The sequence below is a fragment of the Pholis gunnellus genome (assembly GCF_910591455.1).
Source record: "Pholis gunnellus genome assembly, chromosome: 22".
NCBI lineage: Eukaryota > Metazoa > Chordata > Actinopteri > Perciformes > Pholidae > Pholis > Pholis gunnellus.
The window spans coordinates 14,987,492-15,012,739 of NC_136549.1; the positions used below are offsets into that span (position 1 = coordinate 14,987,492).

The window sequence follows — 25,248 nt, forward strand, 5'->3', positions numbered from 1 at the left end:
GTAAAGCTTTGATTAAGGAGATATAAAGTGTGGAGAGCTTAGAGGTGCTAGTGGGAAGATCGTTTCAGTTTTCGACTTAATGCTACGCTAAGCTAACCGTTGTAGCTTCATATTTAGCGCACAAAAAGAAGAGTGCTCTCTCAGGAAGGAATGCTGTTCCCCAAGATTCACCATAGTTGATGTACATTTGTGCACATTTGCAACAAGCAACAGACAGTGTGCGCTACATCTAAGAGAGAAACGCACCTGGAAGCCAGAGCTGAGCTGAACCCTGCTCTGTCTGTGCTGTTAAAGTACGCACATCCTTAATGGCTGTAAAACCACAACACAGCAATGAAAAGAACCACGTTTGTGTTGCTTCCTCTTCCTCAAACAAGTTCCAGCTCATCGGGCTCATGTAAACATCGAAAAACCTGGTAGAGAAGTCGCTTCATTAACGCGGCAGCGGCTTTAAAGCGGGATAATATCAAAGCATCTTTGTTTCACGCTGTGAGATTTATATTAATTGCTTTGTTCTGGGCCTTGTGTTCTGTTTTTTGTTTTGCTTTTTTGTCTGTCCCTCTTCTTCTCCTTTTCCTTATTCTTTTTTCTCTCCGAGGATCTGTTCCCATATACAGACAGCTGTTGTGTGCACATACCTGCACAGCTCGAATGTCCTCTACATTATTTATGATGACTTGCACGAGCAGCAGTATTTCTGCGGAGATGACTCAGGGCAGTTCGGTAAAGTGGTCTTGTCCCGCTGACCCAGTCTCCGTCTTCATCTGCCCGGCGGCAGCACAGATGAAGGGAGCCCCATGAATAGAAAATGCAGGTCATATCTGTTTATCTGGGATTAGTGTTTCTCAAGTATGCGTATTTACGCCGCCGTGCTCTTCCAATTGCCTCGGAGGTCACATGAAGATGTGGTTGAAGTGACTCAGAAATATGAGCTTATGAAAACACGCCTGTAACGCCTCGGAGTCTCATGTTGCTTGTCATTTTTCTAATCAGGCGTTTGTGTCAGCATCCCCTCTTCCCTCCATCCCTCCATCTTCTTCTCTTTTCCAAGTCTCCGAGGAGCCAGACTGGCTTCTTTCTCACCTCTGATGTTTATTACACAAACAGCACCTAGGATCAAATATTCATACTTTCTTTTTTTTCTTTTCTTTTCAACCAGAGCAGCCAAGTGTTGGTGAGAGATAGCATGTAGAGGGAGTGGGAGGTGGGGAAAGAGAGAGCTGCGGAGTTGTTTATATGTCTTGATCTGACGGGATGAATAATTCAGCAAAGGGCTCCCTGAATTACATTAAAAGAATAGTTAGGGCAGTAGGGGGGGGAAATGTTGGGGGAGATGAAGTTGGGGTGACGGACGGGATGGGAGGCCTTGATTACGGAAGGCACTGTGAATAATTCAAACTTGTTTTCCCCTCAAACACAATCACACACACACACAGTGCTAAATCTCCTGCAGAGGTAGCCGTGAATAGCAATATGGTTTTGGTGATTAGAGGAGATTTCTCCGCTTCTGTCTGGGACAGGAGACGGAGAGCGACTGAAAGCGTCCTTTTTTGTGTAACCCGAGGATAGAGGAATCCCTGCTTTTCTGTTTGCCATCAGCCACTCTGAAGTCTTCTTTCAGAATTTTTACTTTTTTGGACGTTGCCTTCCCTAGACATTTGCAGCGCTGAGTATTTTGCAGCAGGGCAACACTGATGTGTTGTTTACTCTGCAGTTTCTCAAACTTTTTATATAAAACACTGCCAGAGTCCCTCTTGATTTCTGACTAGGATTAGTCCCAAGTGAGCTTCATGAACTCATTGAGTCATCTTTCTTCATATCGTTTTTTCCGAACTTTAATGCTCATGATTTGCAGGTCAAAAGACATTTAAAGTCAAGATTTATTAACTGGGCTAAATGTGGTTGAATGTGTATAGTAGCTCCAAGCTATACTTTAAAATATAGTAATTTAAAACGCTGTTGAAACAGCGATCAGATGTCTGTAAAACCTTGTCTTTACATCCAGGTGTAGCCCCGTTTTCACCTTCCTGCTAATCACCGTATCATTACAGCAGTGTCTCTCAACCTTTTCGAGCTGCGAAATAATCAGAATAATCAGCTTGGTTTAGTTGCAGCTAGCACTGTGGCTTTTTGACTCTCACAAATCTATTCTGAGGCAAATTATATCAGCTAATGTTGGCCTAATGTTAAAACCATTCCTTTGTCTAAAATATGTTCTTTTATTTTTTTCTCAAAAAACATCTGGCGGCCACCCCGGGAAATGATCTCAGGACCCTTAGGTTTAGAACCGCGGGCTTACAAAGGAATCTTTCTTCTCTTTTAAATATAGAAATGCTTCAATATTGCAGACCAAAAACATCCTTTTTTGTTTCATGGAATGTCATTAGAGACACACCCGAATACCAGCTGCTCCATCAATACCGTTCAGAGGTTAAACAGTCATAGAGAAAGCTGTTGTGATCATCATCATCATCAGAGGCTCCGAATAAAGCTGACCTCCCCGGAAAGGCTGTGGGAGGAAGAGGGAGCGGGACTCTGACTGGGAATAATGGAATTCTTGGGCTGGACTCTGTGGGAAGAGGACATGAGGGGAGGAATCTGGAGCAGGAGGGGAGAACTCCAGACTCCTGATGCTGCACTTGTGTCCGCCTGCGTGGCTCTTTTGTCTTCTGCGCTTGGCATCGCACACACACACACACACACACAAATTGACTGAGCTCCTCCATGTTGTAATTACTGTTTGTTGAGAAACGGCGTGTCCCCCTGCGCCGCGTCATTAGGATTAGCACTCGGCACGGGTGTTGCTCTCCATTCTCCTGCAGCTAAAAACTCAATATCCCCTCTGTCTGCAGCCATTCTCTGCAGCTAAACAAAGCCTGGCTGCAGTAACACCACCTAAATGGATTAATCCTCTCCAGCCAACATTATCTGCACCTTGTTTGCAAGGGGGGGGGGGGGGACTATTTATGCTCAAGGTCATGCTTCGAATTTACAGCTTTTCATGTCAGGTCGCACCCTAGTTAGCTCAATTAGGGTTCAAGCTATAAACAAAAAGTCGGAGGGAAAGCCAGAGTGACACCAAAACTCCAAGACTCAGAAATCACTGCAGGGACAATTTATTTCAAAGACGATAAGCGACACTTCTATAATCATGCACTTTGAGTCGTATCATTTTGATGGTAAAGAGAAACCTTTGTGCAGAAGAGCTGCCACGCATCACCGGAGACTAAATAAATCAGCATCCCTTTCATTAGAACGTTCAGTCTGAGTTTGTATTCGTGATACCAGCTGAGATGTTTTGTCCACAAACGAAGATGTGCAGTACAGTGTGCCATTAACCTGCGACTTTGTCTCCATGTTTAATCATTTGAATAAATGTTTGCACTCTCGGCTGCTGCAAATGAACGTGTTCTTTTTCATCCAGCTTAACAACTCTGTTTTGAATATTTAACTGAAAGTGCTGATTTGCTGACTCTTTTTCACAGTTTGCGTTCCCCCTGAGTTGTTGATTAATCTGACATCAGCAAAAAAAATGTGCTGCAGATGAAAACTTTTGGCACTTTTCACTAAATACATGTTTTTCCCCCCCGTCTGCAGGTGTGCTGAGCCTGCCGGAGAGTTTGAACCTGCACCGGGACCAGCAGCGCTCGGGGAGGGGGGGTGAGGGTCAGGCCGAGCTCCGCACGCTGGAGCAGTCGCTGCTCGCTACCCGGGTGGGCAGCATCGCAGAGCTGAGTGAGTACACTTTTACCAGCAGTTTACACAATATGTAAGTTTAAAATGTAAGTTTTAGAGAATTAGAGAAACCAAAGGGTTTCAGGTTTCCCCATTCTAGCATTGAAGAGATATTTGTGATAAAACATGCGAAACTCAAGGTGAACTTACTAGCTTTCCAGATGAAAACGCATAAACACAAATGAAGCGCTGTCAAGGCCAGTGGGCAGGTTGAGACACACACACACACACACACACACACACACACACACACACACTGGTGATGTTGGCGACGGGGTCTGTGTCGTGGGTGTGTTGGATAATTGATTGCTGCAGGAATAAGTCCTAAAAGCCGGAAATGAGTCATCATTTTTGCACTTCCACTGACTTTTTGTCGAGCAGGTTAACGCTAACTTCCGGGTTGGCCTGCAGAAAAATCCGACCCTTTATATATGAGCAACTTAAGGCTACAGTGATTGGCTCTCAGACACTGATGTTTGATGAACAGCACATTATAAATGCAGCAGTAACTGTTATGCACATTAAATCTGATCATGTCGAGGACTTATTTCCGTAAGTGTTTCCCAAATAGCCCCATCAGTGTGTTCACTCCCCGTCCCTGCGGGCCATCACGGTGGTCTGAGGGCCAAACCCACCGCCTCTCCACTGTCCCCTCACCCCTCTCCCCATCCGTCTCTCCCCCTGCCTCACCCTCTGACGCAACCGTTCTGTTACAGCTGTCCTAACACCTGTTTATGAGTCACACCCGGAGACCTTTAAATCCAAGGTGACCTCCTCAGAGGCTTTTAACCTCAACTTGAAAGGAAGGGCTCCACCTTTAACTCTTGACACCCCCGCTGCCTCGCCCCACTCCACAGTCACACATTAGTTCACCCTGTCCCCTCCAGACATCTGCGCCACCGAGTTCGTGTCTGTGCACATTTGTACCGGATGGATGTTTCTTTCATCCCCATAGCGCATTACAAACCAGCACTTCTTTACGCATCATCGATTAAAGTAACAATTTGTAGTCTTTTCTTGTCACCAGTTGCTGTGACGCAGTCGTGATTGAGCCTGAAAGCAGTTTGTGAAGTGTTGGGGTGCATTTATATTCATGGTGTTTTGGGAATCGATACAATAAGAATTGGTTAGTTAGCATGAGACCTGATAGCCACCGAGGATGAGTAGATGGATAGAAGAACCAAGCGCCACATACAGAAACTTCCCACTCTGTTAGGTGCAGTGGATATCCTCTTTAAACCGGCAATAACTGATGTTTTGGCCACGTGTGGGTTGTTTAAACAAGCAGTGAACACAACACTGACATATATCACCGTGTAAGTGCAATTTATTGGCAAAAAGTTGCCTATTTACACATTTAGAGTTGTATTTATGTCTATCGGATGAATGTAGGTCTAATATTCACTCTGTTTTTTAGCTCTGTTTTGGTCTCCACCGACTCCAGAGGGAAATATATGGCTCTTAAGTTGGTTTATTGTTTGGTTGGTGGTTCGGTGACGGATACACGCTCTGGAATGATGCGGGTACCTCGTGGGAAAAGAAATCTCTGTGTGGCAGACTCGGTGAATAACCACTCACACTCGTTAGCATCCAAGTGAGGGACATTCTGTTCACGTGCTCCGACCAGAAGGCAAAAAAAAGCAGCACAGGCTGCTGTTTGATTCCTGTTTAATGCACCGTGTGTTTGACCCCCCACCGCCGCGCTGCCTCAGCTGGACCTCCTTACCTCCAGGGTCGGCCAGTCGAAGCTGCCAGAGGTTGACATGTGGCTCGTGATACAGTTGATGCCAGCTGCTTGCAGTCATTTAGTGTGTGGCATGATTTCCACCTCGTGCTGCGTTATGTGGACAGATTGATCTGCAGAACACGAGCCACGAGTGTGAATCCGCTTCATCAAGTGCATGCTGATTGCATTAAGAGTGCTACTTTTGACATGCTCCACCATCTGCTTTTGCAAGGAACTTAAAGGAGCAGATCTGCTGGAGCTCGTGCATCTTATTTATCAGAAACAGGTGCGACAAGAGCAGCTTCTCTCTCATCTGCAGTGCAGCTTGTGTGTAATCTGCTTCTCTGATTGATGCACACATTTATAGGATAGTCTATATTTTACACCAATCACACACACACGCAGTTCTGCTGCTTCAAATACTAGTGGAACAACAGAAATAGAAATACAAGAACAAGTGATTATTAGAACAGAATAAGTCAATCAGCAAGTTACCGGCTGAACTAAAGCTGTCACAACCAGGGAGAGGACACATACAGAAGGTTTTAAGTAAACAGGAAGTGACCACTGGTGCGGTAGAAGTGTGCACCGGTAGAAGCAGCAAAAATAAACTATAAGACTTCAACGCTCTAACAAGGGCTTCATAGATAGAAATTCCAGTGGTTGTTACATCTCAGCCAGATGTAGAGTTTGTCTGTTTTTTGTAGAAATGTGTCCTCTTAACACGTGTATTAATAAATAAATAGAAACATGGGGGTCTAAAAGAAAATATAATGAACATGTCGCTGCAAAAAGCACAAGGGGAGAGTAACACTGAGCCATTTACAAAATAAAAGCTTTGTGAAAGAAAAAAGTATGAAGTAGTTTAAAAAAAGAACTCGATCCGCTAATGCACTCGGGTGATTTCACTCTTTTGAGAAGACGAAGTGCATTAGGCTGCAATTACCATGAGCCTTTAGTGGGACATCAGCGACGTTTACATTCTGCTCCAGCTTCTCTTGTTGCTGTATTTATTTTCAGCTTAACCAGGTTGAACCTGAACATTTTTACAGTAAAAAGTTGCCAAAATTATAATGTTTTTCTCTTTTGGGAACGTTTTGACGTCATGATGCCTGCTTCATTTGTCAACAAATACATTTCACCATCTATATATATATATAACTGTTCTTAAGAGCACACATCTGCTCAACATATTATTATTATGAAACTGGTCATCATGATTTACAAATGAACGTCTAATAAATAATGCTGATGTTATGTAAATGTCCGAGGCTGCGTACAACCTCCACCAATGATTGGCGAAACCCGGGGCAAAGAAAGCAGCACTCAGTGCTGCTCGTAAAGCTTAATGCTATAAGTGCATCGTAATAAATGATAATTTAATTAAATGAGCAAATCAACAGTTTTATCTCTTCTCTTGTCTTGATATTGGAGCTGGGCACTGAGAGGGAGTTGCTTAGAGCGATTTAAGTGAGTGAATCAAACTGAAACTGTGTTTAGGAATGATTCAGTCAGAGCTGTGTTTAGTTACTCTAATGCACGAGGAACACTAATGCTGCTCCACATTAAAAGCAGTCAAGTCTTTGCTTTTGCACCGTTTGTGACAACAACTTAGAAGGAAGCTGCAGCGTGATGCACCGAGATGTTCCTGCAAGTAGCTCTTTAGTGCTGCCAGCGACACCAGAGCCGCTTTGTGTTTGAAACCGATGCAGCAGAATCCAGTGATACCAGGCGTCCAGAAATCTGGTAGCTGCAGAAATACAGGATTATATGCAGTTTTCCTGTGTATTTAAGTCATCTCAGCGGTAGCTCGGTGTATTTACAGTAATTACACTAATAGTCATAACAACAAATAACGTGGCAGCGATGTTAATGTACAAATGCTACAAGCACGCCCTCTGATAACACAGCAGAGACGTGGAACCAGTGGAGTACAGGGAGCAGGTGTTCCCACATGAAGCGTTTAAAAGCTGCTCGGGATCAACATATTTTAACATTTTAAATTCAAATCAATTTTTAAGCTATTAGCTCAACATCTGAACAATAAACAAGATCGCTTGAAAGTTGAGCGACCGCACAGAGCCAGCATTCAGGGGCAATTTCACACCCGAGTTGCTTGGTAATTAATGGTTGATAGAAGAGGCTGTGGAAGAGCAACATTCATCACCATATGCATAATTTCATTCTCCAGAGGTGGATAAATACGCCTTTTATTTTTGACGTCGCCTTTATCTCACTGCTTATCGTATTTCACGTCTTTGTCCGAGCGAGGAGATCGCCGATGGCAGATGTGATGCTTTGGGTGTTTGCACCTTTCCTCATCTGTCATGACACGTTGCCATGACGGATAACGTTCTTTGCCTGTTTTCCGCCATGTGCCGCATTGTGTGTGTGTGTGTGTGTGTGTGTGTGTGTGTGTGCGCGCGTGGCGTATAGGATCTATAGGCGCTGCGCTGACATATTGTGACCAGGTGTGACAGAGGAAGGCCGTTCATCTGTCAGCACAGTGGTCGGCCCCGCGGGTCAGAGAGCAAATAAACGAGCGAAATGTAATACAGCGCAGGCCTCCAACAAAGGGGCCCTCCACTCCTGAAGCTGGGTGTGCCTCCACCGCAGAGGAAATATTCAAAGTATGGACTTCGTCCAAAGTTATAAACCTTAAGATGTTTATGAAACCAAACCCCATATTTTATTCTGTTTGTGGTTGGCATGTTTTCCTCATTGTTAGTGGTGGAGTCTGTCATTCCTGGCCTGGTTTCAAATGGCCTTCAAACTAATGATGCAGCGTTTCATCCAGTTTTTTTTTAATCTCATCTCATTCATTTCAGCCTTTTTCTGACAACAAAAACGTATCCCCTCGTAACGCTTCGTATACCTTACCAAACAGTTTTGGCCTTTTTTTGTGCGTTTTTTTTTGCGGATGTCCAGCAATACGAGCGATCAGGGCGCCTGTGCGAGCGCCTGCAATGTTTAAGCAACAAAACTACTTGTTTAGGTAAAGAAAAAGATCACCGTGGCGTTACTTAAGTATGGAAGTGGCGTTACAAATAAATCAGCATTGACCTCTGATTTCACACGGGACACGAACAGCAGTCTCCTGGATGAAAGTCAACCTGACCTCCTCCCTACGTGGAGCTGACCTCCTCCCTACGTGGACCTGACCTCCTCCCTACGTGGACCTGACCTCCTCCCTACGTGGAGCTGACCTCCTCCCTACGTGGAGCTGACCTCCTCCCTACGTGGACCTGACCTCCTCCCTACGTGGAGCTGACCTCCTCCCTACGTGGACTTTACTGCACCCGGCTGCCTCACAATTACGTGGGTTGTATACAAATGAAAGTGTATTATAACAGCCTGACTGTTTACTCCCCTACAGCTGTATCAGAGCTGGATTAAGATACTTCAATGCTGCAATAACAGGAAACGCAACGGGTTTGTCACGACAGCGATCGATTATTTAAACTGCGTCAACAAAACAAGACAATTGCTTCAATTTCTGCGCTTCCTGACAGCGACTCTGCGTTAAATATTGCAGCGAGTAATGGACGCCAGCTGTTGGATGAAGAGCCACAGGCTGCACACCTGGAGCATGAAACCATATCCATGGAACGACCTCTCTATTAAAACAATTTGTTTTGCTGCACTGTCAACAGATACAGTTGATCTTCAGTGGCGTTTTTCGACAGAGCGGCGGCTCAGACCCCGTTTGCTGTATAGCATTGAACTGCACTCGCTGTTACCACAGCAACCACAGTTGTGCAAACCATCAGTTTGGCTAATTTGCACCTTTTTTTTTTTTTATGTGAGCTTTAAACATTCAGGCATCACTCGCTCTGTATTTCCCCCCCCAGCTTGAGAAGTGAGTCACCGTGTTTTCTGCGGTGCCTGGGCAGAGTGAGGGAAAGTGCTTATTCTTCAGGGCTGAGTGGATTTCACAAAGAGAGGGATCCCTCACCCGCCGCAGAGCTGCAGGAGCTGTGCGCTGGTTTAAAAGGCTGCAGCACCGAGATGAGACGTTATTTCTCTTCTTCCAGGAAGCGATTGCTTACTAGAGACCTGTTAAACTCTGGCTTTGGACGGTCACCACCTGCTTCACATTTCTATCCATAAACGAGCAATATTCTCATGATAGATTATTATCTAAAAGCTTTTTCTTATTCTTTTGTAGCACCCTACACTCCAACAGAAGGACTTCCTGCCGTCACTGCTCCATTAACCCTCACGCACTTATGTGGATGTGAGATAATGTGCTTCACACACACACACACTGACTGAGATTCACTGGGAGGTGTTACATTTCATCGTGAGGCCGTCCACGCCGTCCTCATTTTCCATCATATTAGAGTTAAAATACGTCCCCTGCTTCGCCATGCATCATCTCTCCTAATCTCACATCTGACCCACTTCTCAGAGAAGAGAAAAAAGAAGGTGAGAAATGAGTCGGCCCGATTTATTTTCTAAGTTAAAAAGCTCATTAAGCTGCTTTTAAAAATCAAGTTGCAGTTCGAGGTTGCGTTTCTCTATTTTTTCCCATTTGACCACTGCAGCTCCTGATGGTAATGTCCCCCTCAAGTCCGTTTCAGTATCTCTCTCTAATGGACGTGTCAAGGCAGAACAGTACGTCAATGTGCCGCCGGGAAAGGTCCCCGCTGTCATTTAGTCCTCTTCATTTCATTTTCTCGATCCTCTCGGAGGTCTGCAGCACCATTTACTTCCTCGTGTCTGTCTATCATCGGAGACACGGTAGTTTACGGAATGAAAAAAAAAAGGAATTGTTGACTTGGCTGTTAAGACGAGGCTGGCTCATTCAGTCTCTGGAACGGGGTGCGGCCATTTCCCTTATCTGTCTCCCAGCACCTTTTAGGAGGACGGCGGGGGCATGCTGACACAAACAGCCCTCCTCACAATCCTCCAGACACACTCATCTCTTCATCTCGCACAAAAGACAATTCGTGTAGGCTGTTGCTGCATGCTGCAGTAATTACGTGAGGCTGGAATCATTATTGTATAATGGTTTAATGTCCCTCGATACCTGCCACAGGAATCCCACTCGCTCACTCACCGCAGCAGAGATTGGAATAGTGATTAAAGAGCGGTTTGAGGGGAAAGCCGAGTCATTTTTCAAAAGAAGGATGTAAGACAACATTTTCTCGGCTAAAGCACTCGCAACACTTTCTCAAGTTTGCATTCTTGTGTCTTCATCAGCATGGTGTTGGTGGTTTCAAGGTCAAAAGACCGTAGGTTAAAGCAGGCGACATGTTTTTATTCTTTATTCTCTGTTGGGATCCCCATCTTTTTCTCAATCTTCCATTCTTTTGACTGATGACACGCAAATGTTAGCACGCTAACACGCCACAAAGGTTAACATTGCAAACAGCTGCTGAAGCTGATGTCAGTTAGTCAGCCGTTAGTTCAGTTGCTGTTATTTTCCATTATTACTGAAGTTGAAACATTTCCAGCTCACATCTTTACCTCAATTTGAACCCTCCTGGTAACTTGTGAGTGTTAACATGTACGAGTGTCTTTGCGTTGACTTTATTTAGCTGTAAATAAGCTCCTCTGTGCTTTCCCCTTAACTTATTTGTAAAAGAAACACTTCCAACAAGGACAAGCATCAACTTTCTGGTTTCTGGGTCTGTCTTCAAAAGCGTTACGGGCTGTCCTGTTGTCCTCCGTAATCCATTGACAACATTTGTAAAGGCTGACGTACAACTGCAAAACACAAAAGGAAGAACAAGGACGGACGAGGGATGAAGATCTCAGCGGTTTACCTGCCAACTGAGAATGCTTCACATGGCGACTTGGCCGGCAGCAGCGGAAGAGAGGAAGCGAAGGAGAGCCAAAGACTCACTTAAAGAATGACCCATCACGCCCAAACAACTGTGTGCTTCCCTTTACAGCCCAGCCCGGAAAAACAGCAGCGTCACTGAACAGACCATACAACAGCAAACACAGGACCAACTTGAAACCGTTGGACGCCACTTCTTGTCGAGTTCTTGACAGGTTTCGTTCCACAAGGACCGATGTTAATAACCACCAACATGCTGTTATTGCTGAATACTTTTGTTTCCTGTTTATACATAAGATCGGCGGCCTCTGTGTACATCTCTAGTGTTGTTATTTGATTCATGCCGTTGCCATGATGTCGCGCAGCCCAAGTGTTGGATTCAAGTCAAAGTCTATTGAATACGGCACTTCCAATGAAGCTGAAGAGCGCACGCGACCGCACCGGCATGAGCGTTGGAGGCAGGCAGGCAGATGTTCTTCATTAATAATTATTACCCGTCAGCCTGACATGCGAGGACTGATGATGCTCGAGCTTGTCTCTCTCAGCTCCTCGACTATTAGTGACTTTAATGACGGAGGGACTAGTTTAACTTCTACTTTTCACTCAAGTCCTGCTGCAATAAGATGAAGGACTTTACGCCATAGTCCTCATCGCGGTGCTGCTGTGAGATAACGCAGACCCACTAATTGAGTGTTTTTGGAGAGAGCCCAGAAGGCTAATGGAGGTTTTGGGGTAATAAGGCGGTGAATTGAACAGGCTGCTTTTAGTTCTCACCTCACTGTTTCCTAAAAGGAAAAAGAAAAGGAAAGACAGGGCAGCTGTTTGCAGCAGCGTTTGATGGAAGGGGACTTCACAAAAGAGCCTAATAGCTGTTGGTATTTTAACTGAACTCCTCATTAAGAAGGGCATCATTCTCTGGCTTCACACACAGCCAGACTCATCATCTATTCACTGTAATTTCACTGTAATATCACTGTAACTTCTGTGATTATGGCTTATTGTTATTGTACAATACTCCCTCACTTATAGAGGCTGATGGCTGTAAAAGACATCCATTAGTATGGTGCCATTATTTATAACAAAGATGCTACCAAAGACGAATTAGCTTTAGTGTGATAGATTTCCAAAGTGTTAGAATATTAAACCTTAAATGTCTAAATCTAACTTTACTTCTCCGGTCTGAGCTTCATCAGCAAACTACTACAATGTGACCCATAAAGTTTGCATACTGTAGCTGACAGTGGACTTAATGTTTGCACTTATATGCACAAGACGGTGCAGGAGATTGAGCCTTAAATCTTGTTGAGCTAAGCAGCATTAGCAGTAGGGAGGTTAACGTCTGTCTGGTCCAGACTGAAATATCTCAACAACTGTCCGATGGATTGACGTGAAATTTGGTACAGATGTCCGTTATTCCCTGATAATGTATCCTAAAGGCTTTGATGATCCTCTTGACTTTTCCTCTAGCGCCGCCTTGACATTCATATTTTGGGACAACAGCTATTGGATGGATTTACCTCAGAGCACCACTGTGCCTAAGTAATGCCTCGCAGAGTCAAAGTGTGGCTGTAGACTCTTCGTCTTGTTATGTGTGTATATTGTTGTTGTTTTGCTATCGATGCTTATTTATATTGCCTACACACTTCTCTCTACAGTGTATAAGCTGTTGCTGCTTTGCAGTGCACACAAGTTCGCAGATTTATCATCACAAAATGAACTTTTGATTTGATTTGTTGCTGCGTTTTAGTAGCAGGGCTAGTAATTTCCGGTGGTACTGTAATTGTGAAGCATTATCTAAAACAAATATAAGCCCTCAGCTGAAATGTGAATGTGAATACTATTTAAGGACATCAAGACCCTGCATAGGGAGGTTATCTATTGAACACTGCAGCAATGTGCAGTAGTGTTTCTGCAGATCTTCTCAGAAGAGCCATTAAAGTCCCTAAAACAGCCATTAGACAGAATAAAGTGGCATCCATTTAGAAGTCCCCTCCTGTGAGTCGGAGGAGGAAAGATGATGACAATGGAACGAGAGAGACGGTTTGTGTAATCTCCCGTTCCATCTCCACAGACTGGAAATATCTGGGAAGAACTAAGACAAGATGATGAAGCGAAATGCAGCCTCTTTAGACTGAGGGAAGCCATTATCAAGAGGAGCGTCGTGTTATTTGTCACAGTTTCACACATGTTGTTAATGGACAGACTTTTACAACTGAGCCATCGCAGCTTGTGTTTCCATGCACTGAGCATTTCCTGTGCTCGTTTCTTAGCATTTGGTCACAGTCATCAGTCCAGGAGTGGACGGCTGCAGCAGACCTTCTGTTGGACGGCGTAACAGCCATAAAGAAGGAATTGTGATGCTTTCTGCAGCATCCCGTTCATTTAGATTCTATACAGAAACTGAGCAGAGACGAGCGTTTGACTTTCCTAAACAGGGATTTCCTAACATTTGCAGCATCTTGCATCATGGGACCTTCATTCCACATATTTATTCAGAATATCTTCCTCGGAGGACGGGGGGTAAAAGAACGACTTTGACCCTGGCTGACCCGGATACTTAAATGAAAATCTGAAATGAATCTTTTCTTAATTGTCTTTATTTGTAATTATAAAACTAAACATTTTAATGACTTATTCTTTTACCCCACTGTTCTGTTGAAGGATCCCGGGGTAAGACAGATGGTATCATGCTGCTGCTGCCTTCAAGTGTTCCCTTTTAAGCGTCTGCCTCCAGAGATGCACTATTTCGTGGTGTAGTGCTGGTTAGAAACTGCACATTAACTAAGTTTTAATTAGTCTTTCAATAAAGTTACAGTATCTGAAAGACACCTAAACTTCAAAGACTCTATTCTAACTTTATATAATTAACCTGCACATAATTAGGAACATGTTACAAATAAATCCTTGAATCTTGAAGTAGTTATCACCTTCTATAGTGGTTATGGATCAAATGTTAGCAAACAGCTTCCTATGCACATCCAGCAGACATGCAGCAACTTGAGCTGATATTTGACCACTTTTCTGGCCACCTGAAGAATTTAAGTCCAATATTCACTCTGTTTTGATCTCCACCAACTTCCCAGAAAAATATAATGGCGTTTAGCTGCTAAATGTTCTGGTCTCACTCCGAGGGCATCAAACGTCACTTCTCCGAGTCACATGACGTTACGCCCTTAGTTTAAGTTACGTTACAGGAGTACATATGTTACAACGTTAACCAACATTTAACGCAACCTTTTTACAACATTAACAGTGTGTTACAACGTCTTCCGTGACTGTTTCACAACGTTAACAGCTTGTTAAAACAGTCACCTGCTGAGCTCGTAAACTGATTCGAATAAATAGAAAAATATTTGCTAAAAGAGGCTTAAACTCTCTGTAGAATGGCAGAGATTCATGCTGAATGGAGGTTTACCATTATGAGTTATGTGTGTTGACCGTCAAATAGTAACAGGATTTAAAGCATTTTCCTAGCTCCAATGAATTCTCTAAAGTTCCTGTATTTAACTCCATCTTTGCTGTATTTACTGTGTTGTTTGGTCCCTCATGTGAGCACACCGTGTGAGTATTGTATGATATTTCCAGCAGCGGTTCAAGGCTGCACAATGGCTGGAACATCAGTAGTGCTGCGCTAACGTCTGGCGCGACAGACTGAATGAATCATTGTGGAGCATTTGTTGCACAGCACTTTGCTTGGTTTCAGCCCCACCTTTGCAGATGGCGCCCTGCTGCTTTTCTCTGTTGCTGGGATTTACTCAGAACACAAACAGTGTGTCACATTATTATGAGTTCACTGCATGAAGAGATAAAACAGAAGATGGATCAGTAGTTTGCTCATGACCAACCCTCCCTCTCGTCCCTCCATGGAGCCTGTTTGCCGCTAGAAAGGACCAGAAAAAGCACATTAGGATATATTTTACCCTTTCGTTTCATTCCCGTTTGGCGGCTCCCAGAACTCCAGATGGTCACTCCTCTGATTGCATCCGGGGCCAGGTTACTATAAAAGTGTGACCTAGGATCATAAAACCACCAAGCTGAGAGCATATATATATACAATCGTATAAGGAGCTCCTGTTCTGTATTGTTACGGCATAAGTTATCACTGACCTCCCTCCACAAGTCCAATATTAAATACGTCTACTGGTGATTAATTTCCCCTGGAGCAGCGCTGGTAAAAGTATCTGCTAGTCCTGTGTTGACGATGACATGTCCTGTAATTGACTGTGATTAATAGTTGCCACGGAATTGCTAATGTGCCCCAAAGGCAGAGCTCCGAGTCGGTCGTATTACCAAGTGATGATTAAATGTCCTCTGTTCGGTCCCCGGGGAGCTGTAGGCCATGACAGCGTGTCAGAGGACAGCAAAAGGAATCTTCCGTCTCAGTCGTCCATTATGGAACACAACAGTTGTCTCGTCGTGATAATATCGGGTCACAGCTGATAACCTAACTTTACCTGCCTGAATTACGAGCTTGTTTTCTGACTGTTGGGGGGCAGTATGCTCTAAAAACACTTCACAATCACAGCTGTTCAACTAGGTCATATACGCAGGTAGGATTTATCCTGAATTTGCACCCAGAACTAATTTTCACTGCTTCCTCCCAAATATGGCAGCAGATTGATGAGGAAACAAGTTTGCAAAATAAAAACATCTAATACTTGCAAAAAAACAGCCACAAATGAATTCTTCGTGGTTTTTTGCTTCTATACTGCAGTATAACTACTGTGCATCAAAGTAAGCACACTGTTTAATAGGTTTTAATAACTCAAACCACGTTTCCTGTGGCTTAATTGTGAGAACATTATTACTTTGTGCTTCATTGTACCAGTGAAAAAGAACATACTGTGAAATGAAGTTATTAACCCCACTTTTCCTGTAGCCCCAGCGTGAGGTTCACATTTTCAGTATTGTATGAATTATCTCGACAGCTATTGAATGGATTGCCGTTATACATAATTCACACATTCATGTTCTCTTCTGGATGATTTGTAATAACTTTGGTGACAATATGACTTTTCCTCTGGCAGCATCATCAATGCCAACCAAATACCTGTATAAAATGATAACAGCCTCAGATGTACTTTGTGTTCAGTGCTAATTGTTAGCATGCTAACCCGCTTCACTAAGCGGGTGGACATGGGGATAATCTCACCTGCATGTTATCGTGTACCTATGAGGATGTTAGTGCATATGAGCACGGCAAGTACAGCCTCGCTGAGGCTCTTAGTCTTGTTAAAGATCAGAGTCGGAGGTAACTTTCTTTATGTTACATGAAAAGTATAATCTCCATGAAAACGTTCAACCCTTAATTTGCATTAGGAAACTGAGAAAGATGGTAATTACAGGGTCTGTAGCTGCTGTGTGACAGAATTTACAATGTTGACATTTCATTAAATAGGGGCTTTTTTTTTTGCTCTGTGCCGTTTCACCATTTTCTTCTCAGAGAATAGGGAACAGAGTTCTGCTCTTTAATGAGTCCTTCCAAGAGGAGAGGACTCGGCTGGAAGAAAAGGGAGACACTAAGCTGTCCTCTATGATTAATTCAAACGAGATGAAACATGACCCCCACAGGAGTGTCGCTTAGATAATTACAGCAAAGGAGACGGGAGCAAATGTTGTCCTGCTGACAAACCCAAAGTCAAAAAAACCAATTAATGACGACAACGAATGCTTGATAATCAGACCCGGCACGCTGGCTGTTTAGCTCTGAGGGACGGCGGCGGGTTAGCCATTTGCTCGTTGGCTGACTGTTAACGTTTGTTGTGGCGAAAAACTAGATGTCTTTTATTTATGGGCGCGGTGTGGTTTCAGAGTTTGCTCGGCGAGCTCTGCAAACCACAGGGGAGCGTTGTCAGTTTTGGGAGTTAGTGTTTCTCTTTTGTCTTTCTTGTTGTGGTTGGTTTATGTTGTGTCCCACTGAGCAGGAGGGGTTTGTAACGTAAATGCATATTTCTGTCCTCTTTGCTTTATCTTAATCTTTATTAATGTCTCACTTCCTCTTAATATTCAGGCCAGAAGCACACTGCGTAAACTCACCCTGAGTAGCATGGGGACTTCCTGAGTACCTGGAGTGGAAAGGTTTTTCTGTGCTGAATGAATCTGCCGGATTTATGTTTCAATGAAACATAAATCCGTGTGCTTGTTTGGTAGCGTTTACTGTAGCATGAAACAGTAAACGCTACTAAACAAGCACACAGAGTCTGCAAGCTGCAGTCAAGCAGAGAGGTGCAAGTGATGATTGTTGCATTTAATGATTAATGTATTGATTTTTTGTTGCTACAAAATAGTGGAAATTCCCATGATGACATGTTCCCAGAGCCAAAGATGAAATCTGCAATTGATTTTTTTTGTAGTAAATTCAATCAATCAATTAAAACTCTCACCGGGAAGAAGCAGAGTTTGGCATTTTTGTTTGCTAAAAGACAAACGCAATTAATTAATTCATCGTAAAGCTCTTTTTCGATAAATTAACTGAACATTTTTTATGAGAAGTAACACAACAAAATGTGTTGTTTGTAACTCCAGAACGACACAATGCTTTCTGATCTGATGTCATTATTTTTCATTTCTTTTACAAAACCCTGACAGTTCTCAACTGTCAACTCAATTCCAATTCCTCGAGGAAAGAGGAGGCTTGCCGGAGGAGCTGTGAGCGAGGACGCACAGATGTTTCCTTTGTGGAAGTTCTTTCAGCACCCGTGACGTAAAAAAATAGGTGTGACACGCTCTTGTCACATTTTCCCACATTGTGAATTCAATTAAAAGTACATAAACACATTCACACGATCACATGATCATAACATACAGCAGTGTAACACACGTGTAACACAGAAGCCTGCTGCCTTGACTCCTCTCTCCTCGTGTTGCTTCCTCGCCTCCTACCCCATCGCATCTCAGGAGGAAAGGAATCGCGGACGTGCAAACTGAGAAATGAAAAGAGTTGTGCAGGTGATGTCATCGGTTCGCACTGAGCACCTTCAGGAGCTGCCTCTGACTAAACGCACCGGGTGACCTTACCTAATCGTGTTTGTCTAATGTGTCATACCTGGAGACGGGAGCCTTTTCTCACCGCACAACTTTAATCACTTCATCCTGAAGAAACAGGGCATGATTTCCCTCGTTTCCTGTGATTTATTGATGTATTTCATTCTTTCTAGATAACCGTCTGTAAGGCTCCTCGGAGCCGGAGAGCAAACTGTGCCGTGAGCATCGTGCTCTGTTTACGTCTGACTGCCTGTGAACCCTGTCAGGGGCCTTTATTCTGACAGATGGAGAACCTCGGAGCGCTCACACTCGCCGTGTCGTTCTGTCGAAGCAATGAGGTTTCAAGACAGGCCAACTTTGCTCAGATTGGGGTATTTTTGGAACAAACTAAATCAGAAGAGCGGATGTGTGCGTTGTGCTGCGGTGTGTTTACTGTTGCACTGCAGCTCAGAGCTTCAGACTTTCACACATATTGTTTTATTCACATAGTACTCATCGTGTATCCAGAAAGAGAACGCGTTAACTCACAATATGCAGGCTGTGGTGGTGTTTTCCAGCAAGCCTCAAACCAACCAGCGTTCCGATAAACAGAGTAAATAATTAGATCAATGGGGTTATTAGTTTTGTCTGAGAAATCGACCCGGCGTGCTCACACTGCAGTATTTTCCTCCCTCAGAGCAATATCGTTATTCTTAAATGCATCGCTAATGACCTCATCGATAAAATCCTACATCAGAGAATTATGACTCTCTAAATGTCAGCGCTGAGTATCTGCCTCTTTGGAGTCTCAGACTTTGAAGTTCATACCTCCTGCAGTGTTCAAAACTATTAGAATTGTAAAAAATGTCTTTCATTCGTTCCCTGCTGCCTACAGACACGGCACGAAACAGGTTCATATTAAAAACAATGGACCACATTTATCAAAGAAGATACCAGGAGACGTTCTCCATGCTGGTTTACTTAAACTCTGTCGTTTTTAGATGCGTGAGTCCTCAGGATCTTGAGAAAAACATGTTACATGATGTTCCCAATCCTGAATAAATCCTGAATAAGTGCGGCTTTACCTTTATACACACACACTTGTTTTTGTTTCTTAAGATGACATTTTTACCCCTGGATTGAAAATACTCTTCTCCCTCCAATGCGACTGAAGGATCATCATCATTCCAGCTTATTGCAGTTTGATTCTTATTATTACTCATATTTCTGGCCATCGTTCTCATCGGTTTTAATGACATCGGAATCGTCGCCCACATCTCCCATATTTTGATAAGATTGATATCACTCTCGTATGTCTGTCGTATAAGCTGGAGCCAGGAGAGGGTTAGCTTAGCATAAAGACTGGAATCAGTTCTTTAATAGAACTACAAGTTTAATGTTTCTGTTTGTTCTATTCAAGCCTACATTTCTAGTGAAGTTCACCTCATTTTGCACACACACACACACACACACACACACACACACACACACACACATGCACACGGATGCGCTGTAGTTTTCCACATGACTCTCTCGGTGATCGTGTCAGAAAACTGGGGGAAGAACAGAGAAAAATAAGAGCTGAAGATAGAATGAGGACAGAACAAGGGCTCGCACTTTACAGATTCACTGAGAGAGGCACGATGTGCGTAAGATTTAATTTCAAGGCAGCAATTTCCCACTCAGCATGGACTGCGTGGGCATATGTGTATGACTAAATGTACGGTGAATCAGAGGGTGTGTGAATGAAGCAGTGAGTGCAGCGAGTACTCTCATGACAAAGCAGTGGTGAAAGAAATGGATCTGCGCTCTGGGAGTAAAGCGTAGGACTTTCTTATAATGAGTAGATCTTCCCTCAGCATACTACACGGTGGTATTATTCTCATCTTTAATGAATTTCTATTTCTGACTCTCGCTGTGTCTTGATTGCATGTTGGGAAAAAGTCCATGCACCGTCCTCATGTGTACAAATATTCTCCAGGTGATCTTGTATCCCGGGCCATGCACCACCTCCAGCCCCTGCACATCAAGAACCCCAGCAATGGGACTCCAGTCCACCAGAAGACCACCAACACCACGGTGCACTGGGAGCCCGAGGCCCTCTACACCCTGTGTTACTTCATGCACTGCCCACAGATGGAGTGGGAGAACCCCAACGTGGAGCCCTCCAAAGTCAGCTTACAGACTGAGAGGTGAGTCTGATATAACCCAGTGAATGATGCTGCTTGCGCACGTTTAGTTCAGTACAAATCCAGAAACAGTTTAACTAAAAATATCTCAATATGAACCTCTTTTTCAATGGTCCAAGAAGCTGTATCCACGTCCACCTAGATCAGATCGATTACAGCTGAACAACGGTTACATTCTTGTCATCCCGCAGTGCTAATAGAGGAAAATTCATGACATCATCATTGGTGGCATTTTTAAATTGTTAGCAAAAAAAACAGGACTCCTCTGGCCAGTACGGATTCTATTGTTCCCTTCAGTCGTACCTAATGTCTCTCTGGTTACCCTGTGCATGAACAAATGGGTATTTCTCAACAGTAATATAACAATAATTACACTAAATGTCGTAAAGATTTCAACAACAAGTAAGAAAGCAGACCGGTGGGGTGAAGATCAGGGGAACCCAGTTTGGAAACAGGATAGAATTTTACCAGTTTGAGTCTTATGTTTCATCGTTTTATTGTACAATAGAGGTGGAGACGGGGGCTGCGTCACAATTCAGTTGCTGGCTCCTCTAAAGGACACAACCACTGAATGGAGGGTTCCACGCCTCCTCCCCCAAAAATGAGACGTTGCCCCCACACAGAGAGGAAAACTACTGGTGCGTTCAGACGCTTTATTCTTACTCAAAGTCAAGTCAATGACGTCGACGTTTACCCCCAGAAAGTTACCTTCAAACAGCACAAACGTCGAATGTTCTATGATACCCAACTCTAGAATATGAGTGATGATATTTTACTCCAGCACTTGACAGACAAGTAGCAAATGTGTTTTTTTGGAACGCCCTCTGATTAATAAATCCGGGTTACTAATGAGAGAAGTCAGCGGCTTTCACAGTTCGTCTGGCGACTGCTATTGACTCCGAGGTTCCTTTTTCATTGGCATAGTGTCCCAAAGAGCCATTTACCAAAAAAGTTCCGCATTGTGTCAATTAGCTAGCTTGTGCGGCACGATATGTGGTGCTTGGCCTCCACTCGTCAAGCTGTAAATCAAATAGCGAGATTATTTTTTTTATCTCTGAGAAATCTGTGTGTAAGTTACAAGCCAATCTCCCAAAACGTCCATCACCCACATTTCTGGCACACATTACACACTTTAAAAGCCCTCCGCCTTGATAGGTGGACGCATATATCCTTTCAGCCATATTGCCTCTGTCAGTTTGTCTCACATTCCAGAGCTGGAATAATGTCAACTGGTCTGAAAGGTTGCTGCAGACATTCCTACTTTCTTGCACAAGTTTTTCGCCCCCACAAGCGATCCCGTAAGATGCTGCATGGTCTGGGCAGCGCTGACACTTCCCCGGGCGTCAATCACATTGATGGGAACCAGAGGGACTTCACTCGGAGAGACGAATGGACAGATTTTTCCAACGTCTTTCCTCGACTCTGAGGAGATAAAACTCCATTGTGACGACCCCGGGGAGCATCAGGAATGTCAGGCGGAGTGACATGTCAGCAGGCTCTCGGATCCCCCCGAGAGAAAATCCTCTATTTAGCATTCTGCTGAAAGGTTGAAGACGAGTAGAAAGGGCCCGAATAACACACAGACGACGGGAGAATATGCTTAAAGTCATCTTTTAGCGTCTGTGTGAAGCTTTAGATTATAGAAGGAGGAGTAAATTACTGAAATGACTTGTACGCTCTTTACCTGGAGTTACGTCAGAACCAGAAAATGAGTTTATCGCTCCAATTTCTTGAAGTTAATAAGAAAGATGAAAAACCTTGAGGAATTTAAAATAGTAACAAAGCTGCAGTAGATTATAGTTCATGATGTATTCAGTATAGTTTGGCCGAGGCGTTTGCTTCCAAGCTGTAATTTCTACACTGGCAGCTCTGGGTATTGTCGCTGCAGGCCTGCCGTCTGTATCGATGGATAACATTACCCTCACTGTTTTCATTCCAGACTGGGCCTCCCTCTTCTGCAAACCCAGAGCGAGCGGTAGATATGTCTTACGGGAGAGCACAAGCTCTGAGGAAAGGGAGGAGGTCTAATTCGTCACATTAGTCAGCCGACTGCTAAACAGCAGCTTCCCTTTTTTTTTTAAAACCTCGCCAGAGTTCAAATTCCTGGCACAAAAAAAAGACTAGTCAAACAGAGTGTGTCAATATCTAAAAGCTGCTGCCTTTATTAAACATGTGCTTACAGCTAAATGACTACAGAAGGAGGAAGCAGCTGCATACGCGGTAAACACAACAGTCCCAAATGGTTTCGCTCACTCGGCTACGTGCTGGTTTGAATCATTTTTGGAGAAATTAGGGTTGCCAGAGGGTCATGAGGGAATAAAGCTCTACTGGGGCCTTCACTGATGGAGTCATAATATAATTTAACTGACTATAACATGAAATTAGCCCAATTGGTTTAATGTTTTAAGGTTTTCTTACATCTGAGACTGTTTGATGGTTTTAAAGCCTTAAAGGAAACTCTGTCTTAATGTCATCTAAACAGAATTATTCCTAGCTCTACTATAGTTAATATTTATTGTATAATACGTACATTTGTTGCTAAAGGTAACCTTAATAGTTCATAAAAAGGCCATATTCATGATGGCTAAGTACAACTGGGGGGAATAATCGTGCTTAGTATCTGCTGAAGCCAGTGGAAGGGATTTTCCTATCTAACAATGACGTGCTTTAAGTGCCAGGGACTGCAAAAAGACTGTACTAGCCACGTATACCAAGGCTGTCGTTAGTTCCCTTTTACAGAGTAGAGAAAAGGGCAGTTTTTATGAGGATGATTATTATAATAGAGGAGGTTGTACTGAAGGCACACTGCCAGAGGATGGACTCAAGTTCATGAAGACAATAAAGTTCATCATTTCCGTTTTGTGATCAATTTTTCTTTTTAAAGAAACAAGAAAACATGATGATGAAGTATATGATTGATAACTATATATACATACACACAAATTGGTCATTTGTGATTTAACGTTCCCCCTAAATCATATCCTGCAGTTGTTCATTGAGCTTTCACAATGTTACAAAAATTCCACATTCATAATTTTTGCTTAAATCATAAATTACCACTTTGTCTTCGCTGTTTTAAAATATATTTGATAAGACGTGTTTTGTATTACTGTACAACAAGGAGTATTTGAATAAATGTCTTTGCTCAGTCCCATTTTCCTGCATACAAGGCTAAATGAAGTACGCATTAGCTTTAGCTCAGAGAACCAAGCCCTCTGAGACATAAATACATTATTTCTTACTGGTGTTCTATATGTGTTAAGACACATATGAATACGACAGCAGAATGATGACCAATTTTACTGTCTGGGTTGTCTGAGTGCTCCCATTGTGGTCAGTGTGGCTGAATGGATGTCCTAGAATGCCAACAATGTACTGAAGAAGCACTTCACTTACAAAGTGAAATGTCAAGATTAAATAGTCACCTTGCACCTTTTTTCCCAGAGTTTTGGCAGTTATTTATTCTCTTATAAAAACATGAAAGCTTGTCAAATTGTGCGATTGGCATTGCCCAAACGTAATATGTCCTCGTTTTGATTGTGGCAGCTCAATAACTGTCAACAAATAACTGTATTTCCCTCCAATTATTTCTGTGTGTTATTTTTTTCTTAGAAAACAAGAAGTTATAAAGTGAGCAGCAGTGTGTTTTAAAGGATTAGTTCATATTTTATCATACAGGTCACATTGATCATGATACTATTGATATGGCCTGTAACACTGTGTATCTACATTTCTACACGTGTTTATATTATTATATAATGACCTATATAACTCACACATAAGTTAAATAGTACTTTTACTTAGTAATGTACTTAACTTACTCGATGTACGTAACATAGATAAAATACGAATGTAACAAACATACTTATTTTATTCCAAACCACGAGCTTTACTTCAACCTGACCAAGTAGTTTTGTTTGAATGTTAACCACGTCTTGAAGTTTATCGGAGTATCTTGCATGTGGAAAATTGATATCCAGTGTGTTAAAAAGTGACGCTAAAGGGTCCTAACCAATCATCCGTTTATGACGAGTCGAGAGTGAGATATGCACATTTCGTGTGAGCAAAACAAACCTTTGTTTCCCCCCCGCAGGCCGTTCCTGGTACTGCCTCCGCTGATGGAGTGGATCCGGGTGGCGGTGGCCCACACTGAGCATCGACGAAGCTTCTCTGTGGACAGCGACGACGTGAGGCAGGCCGCCAGGCTGCTGCTCCCCGGTGTGGACTGTGAACCTCGACAAATAAAGTGAGGATACGATGATTGTGACAGAGATTTACTGCAATAAACCAGCTGCTCTTGGGGGAAATAATCTCACTGGTTTAGATCAACCTCAGTGAGTGAAGAAGGAGTGAGACCTTCTTGCTTCTGGAAGTTTTAATCATCATAAACGTTTGCCCTTAAACCAGTAGCATGACTCAAAAATCTCTCAAGGCATTCAAAGGTCCAGCTTTGTACAAATCCTTTTGAATCCTCAATTCCCCCTTTAATATAGTCTAATAATAGTGTGTACCTATAGCCCCATAAAGCCCTCTGTTGACCTGGAACTCATTATTTCTATTTATTGTTCAATTTAATTTAATTTAATTGTATTCCATTATATTTTATTTTATTTTGGATCCCTATTAGCCGCTACCAAGCTAGCAACTACTCTTCCTCAGGTCCCCATAATTACACATTACATTACAACATATGTAATGTAAACCAATATGTAAATAAAAAGGGGAATAACAACAACAAAGCGAAACAAACAAGCAAATTAAAAAAAAAACTTCTTACGATAGTAACAAGATTGACAACAAGAATCACTAAATGGTCAGGAAAGCATTTGATACAGCTCGAAAATAAA

General features: G+C 43.1%; 1 protein-coding gene across 1 annotated transcript in view; it reads left to right on the plus strand.

Moving 5' to 3' along the window:
* Nucleotides 1-25,248, plus strand: part of LOC306713815 (ankyrin repeat and BTB/POZ domain-containing protein 3-A) — a 132,708-nt gene that overhangs the window by 88,815 nt on the left and 18,645 nt on the right. The window contains exons 2-4 of the mRNA XM_079183653.1: nucleotides 3,598-3,735; nucleotides 20,194-20,404; nucleotides 24,495-24,647. Of these exons, the coding sequence (XP_079039779.1) occupies nucleotides 3,598-3,735; nucleotides 20,194-20,404; nucleotides 24,495-24,647 (502 nt within the window). The remainder of the gene's footprint in view (nucleotides 1-3,597; nucleotides 3,736-20,193; nucleotides 20,405-24,494; nucleotides 24,648-25,248) is intronic.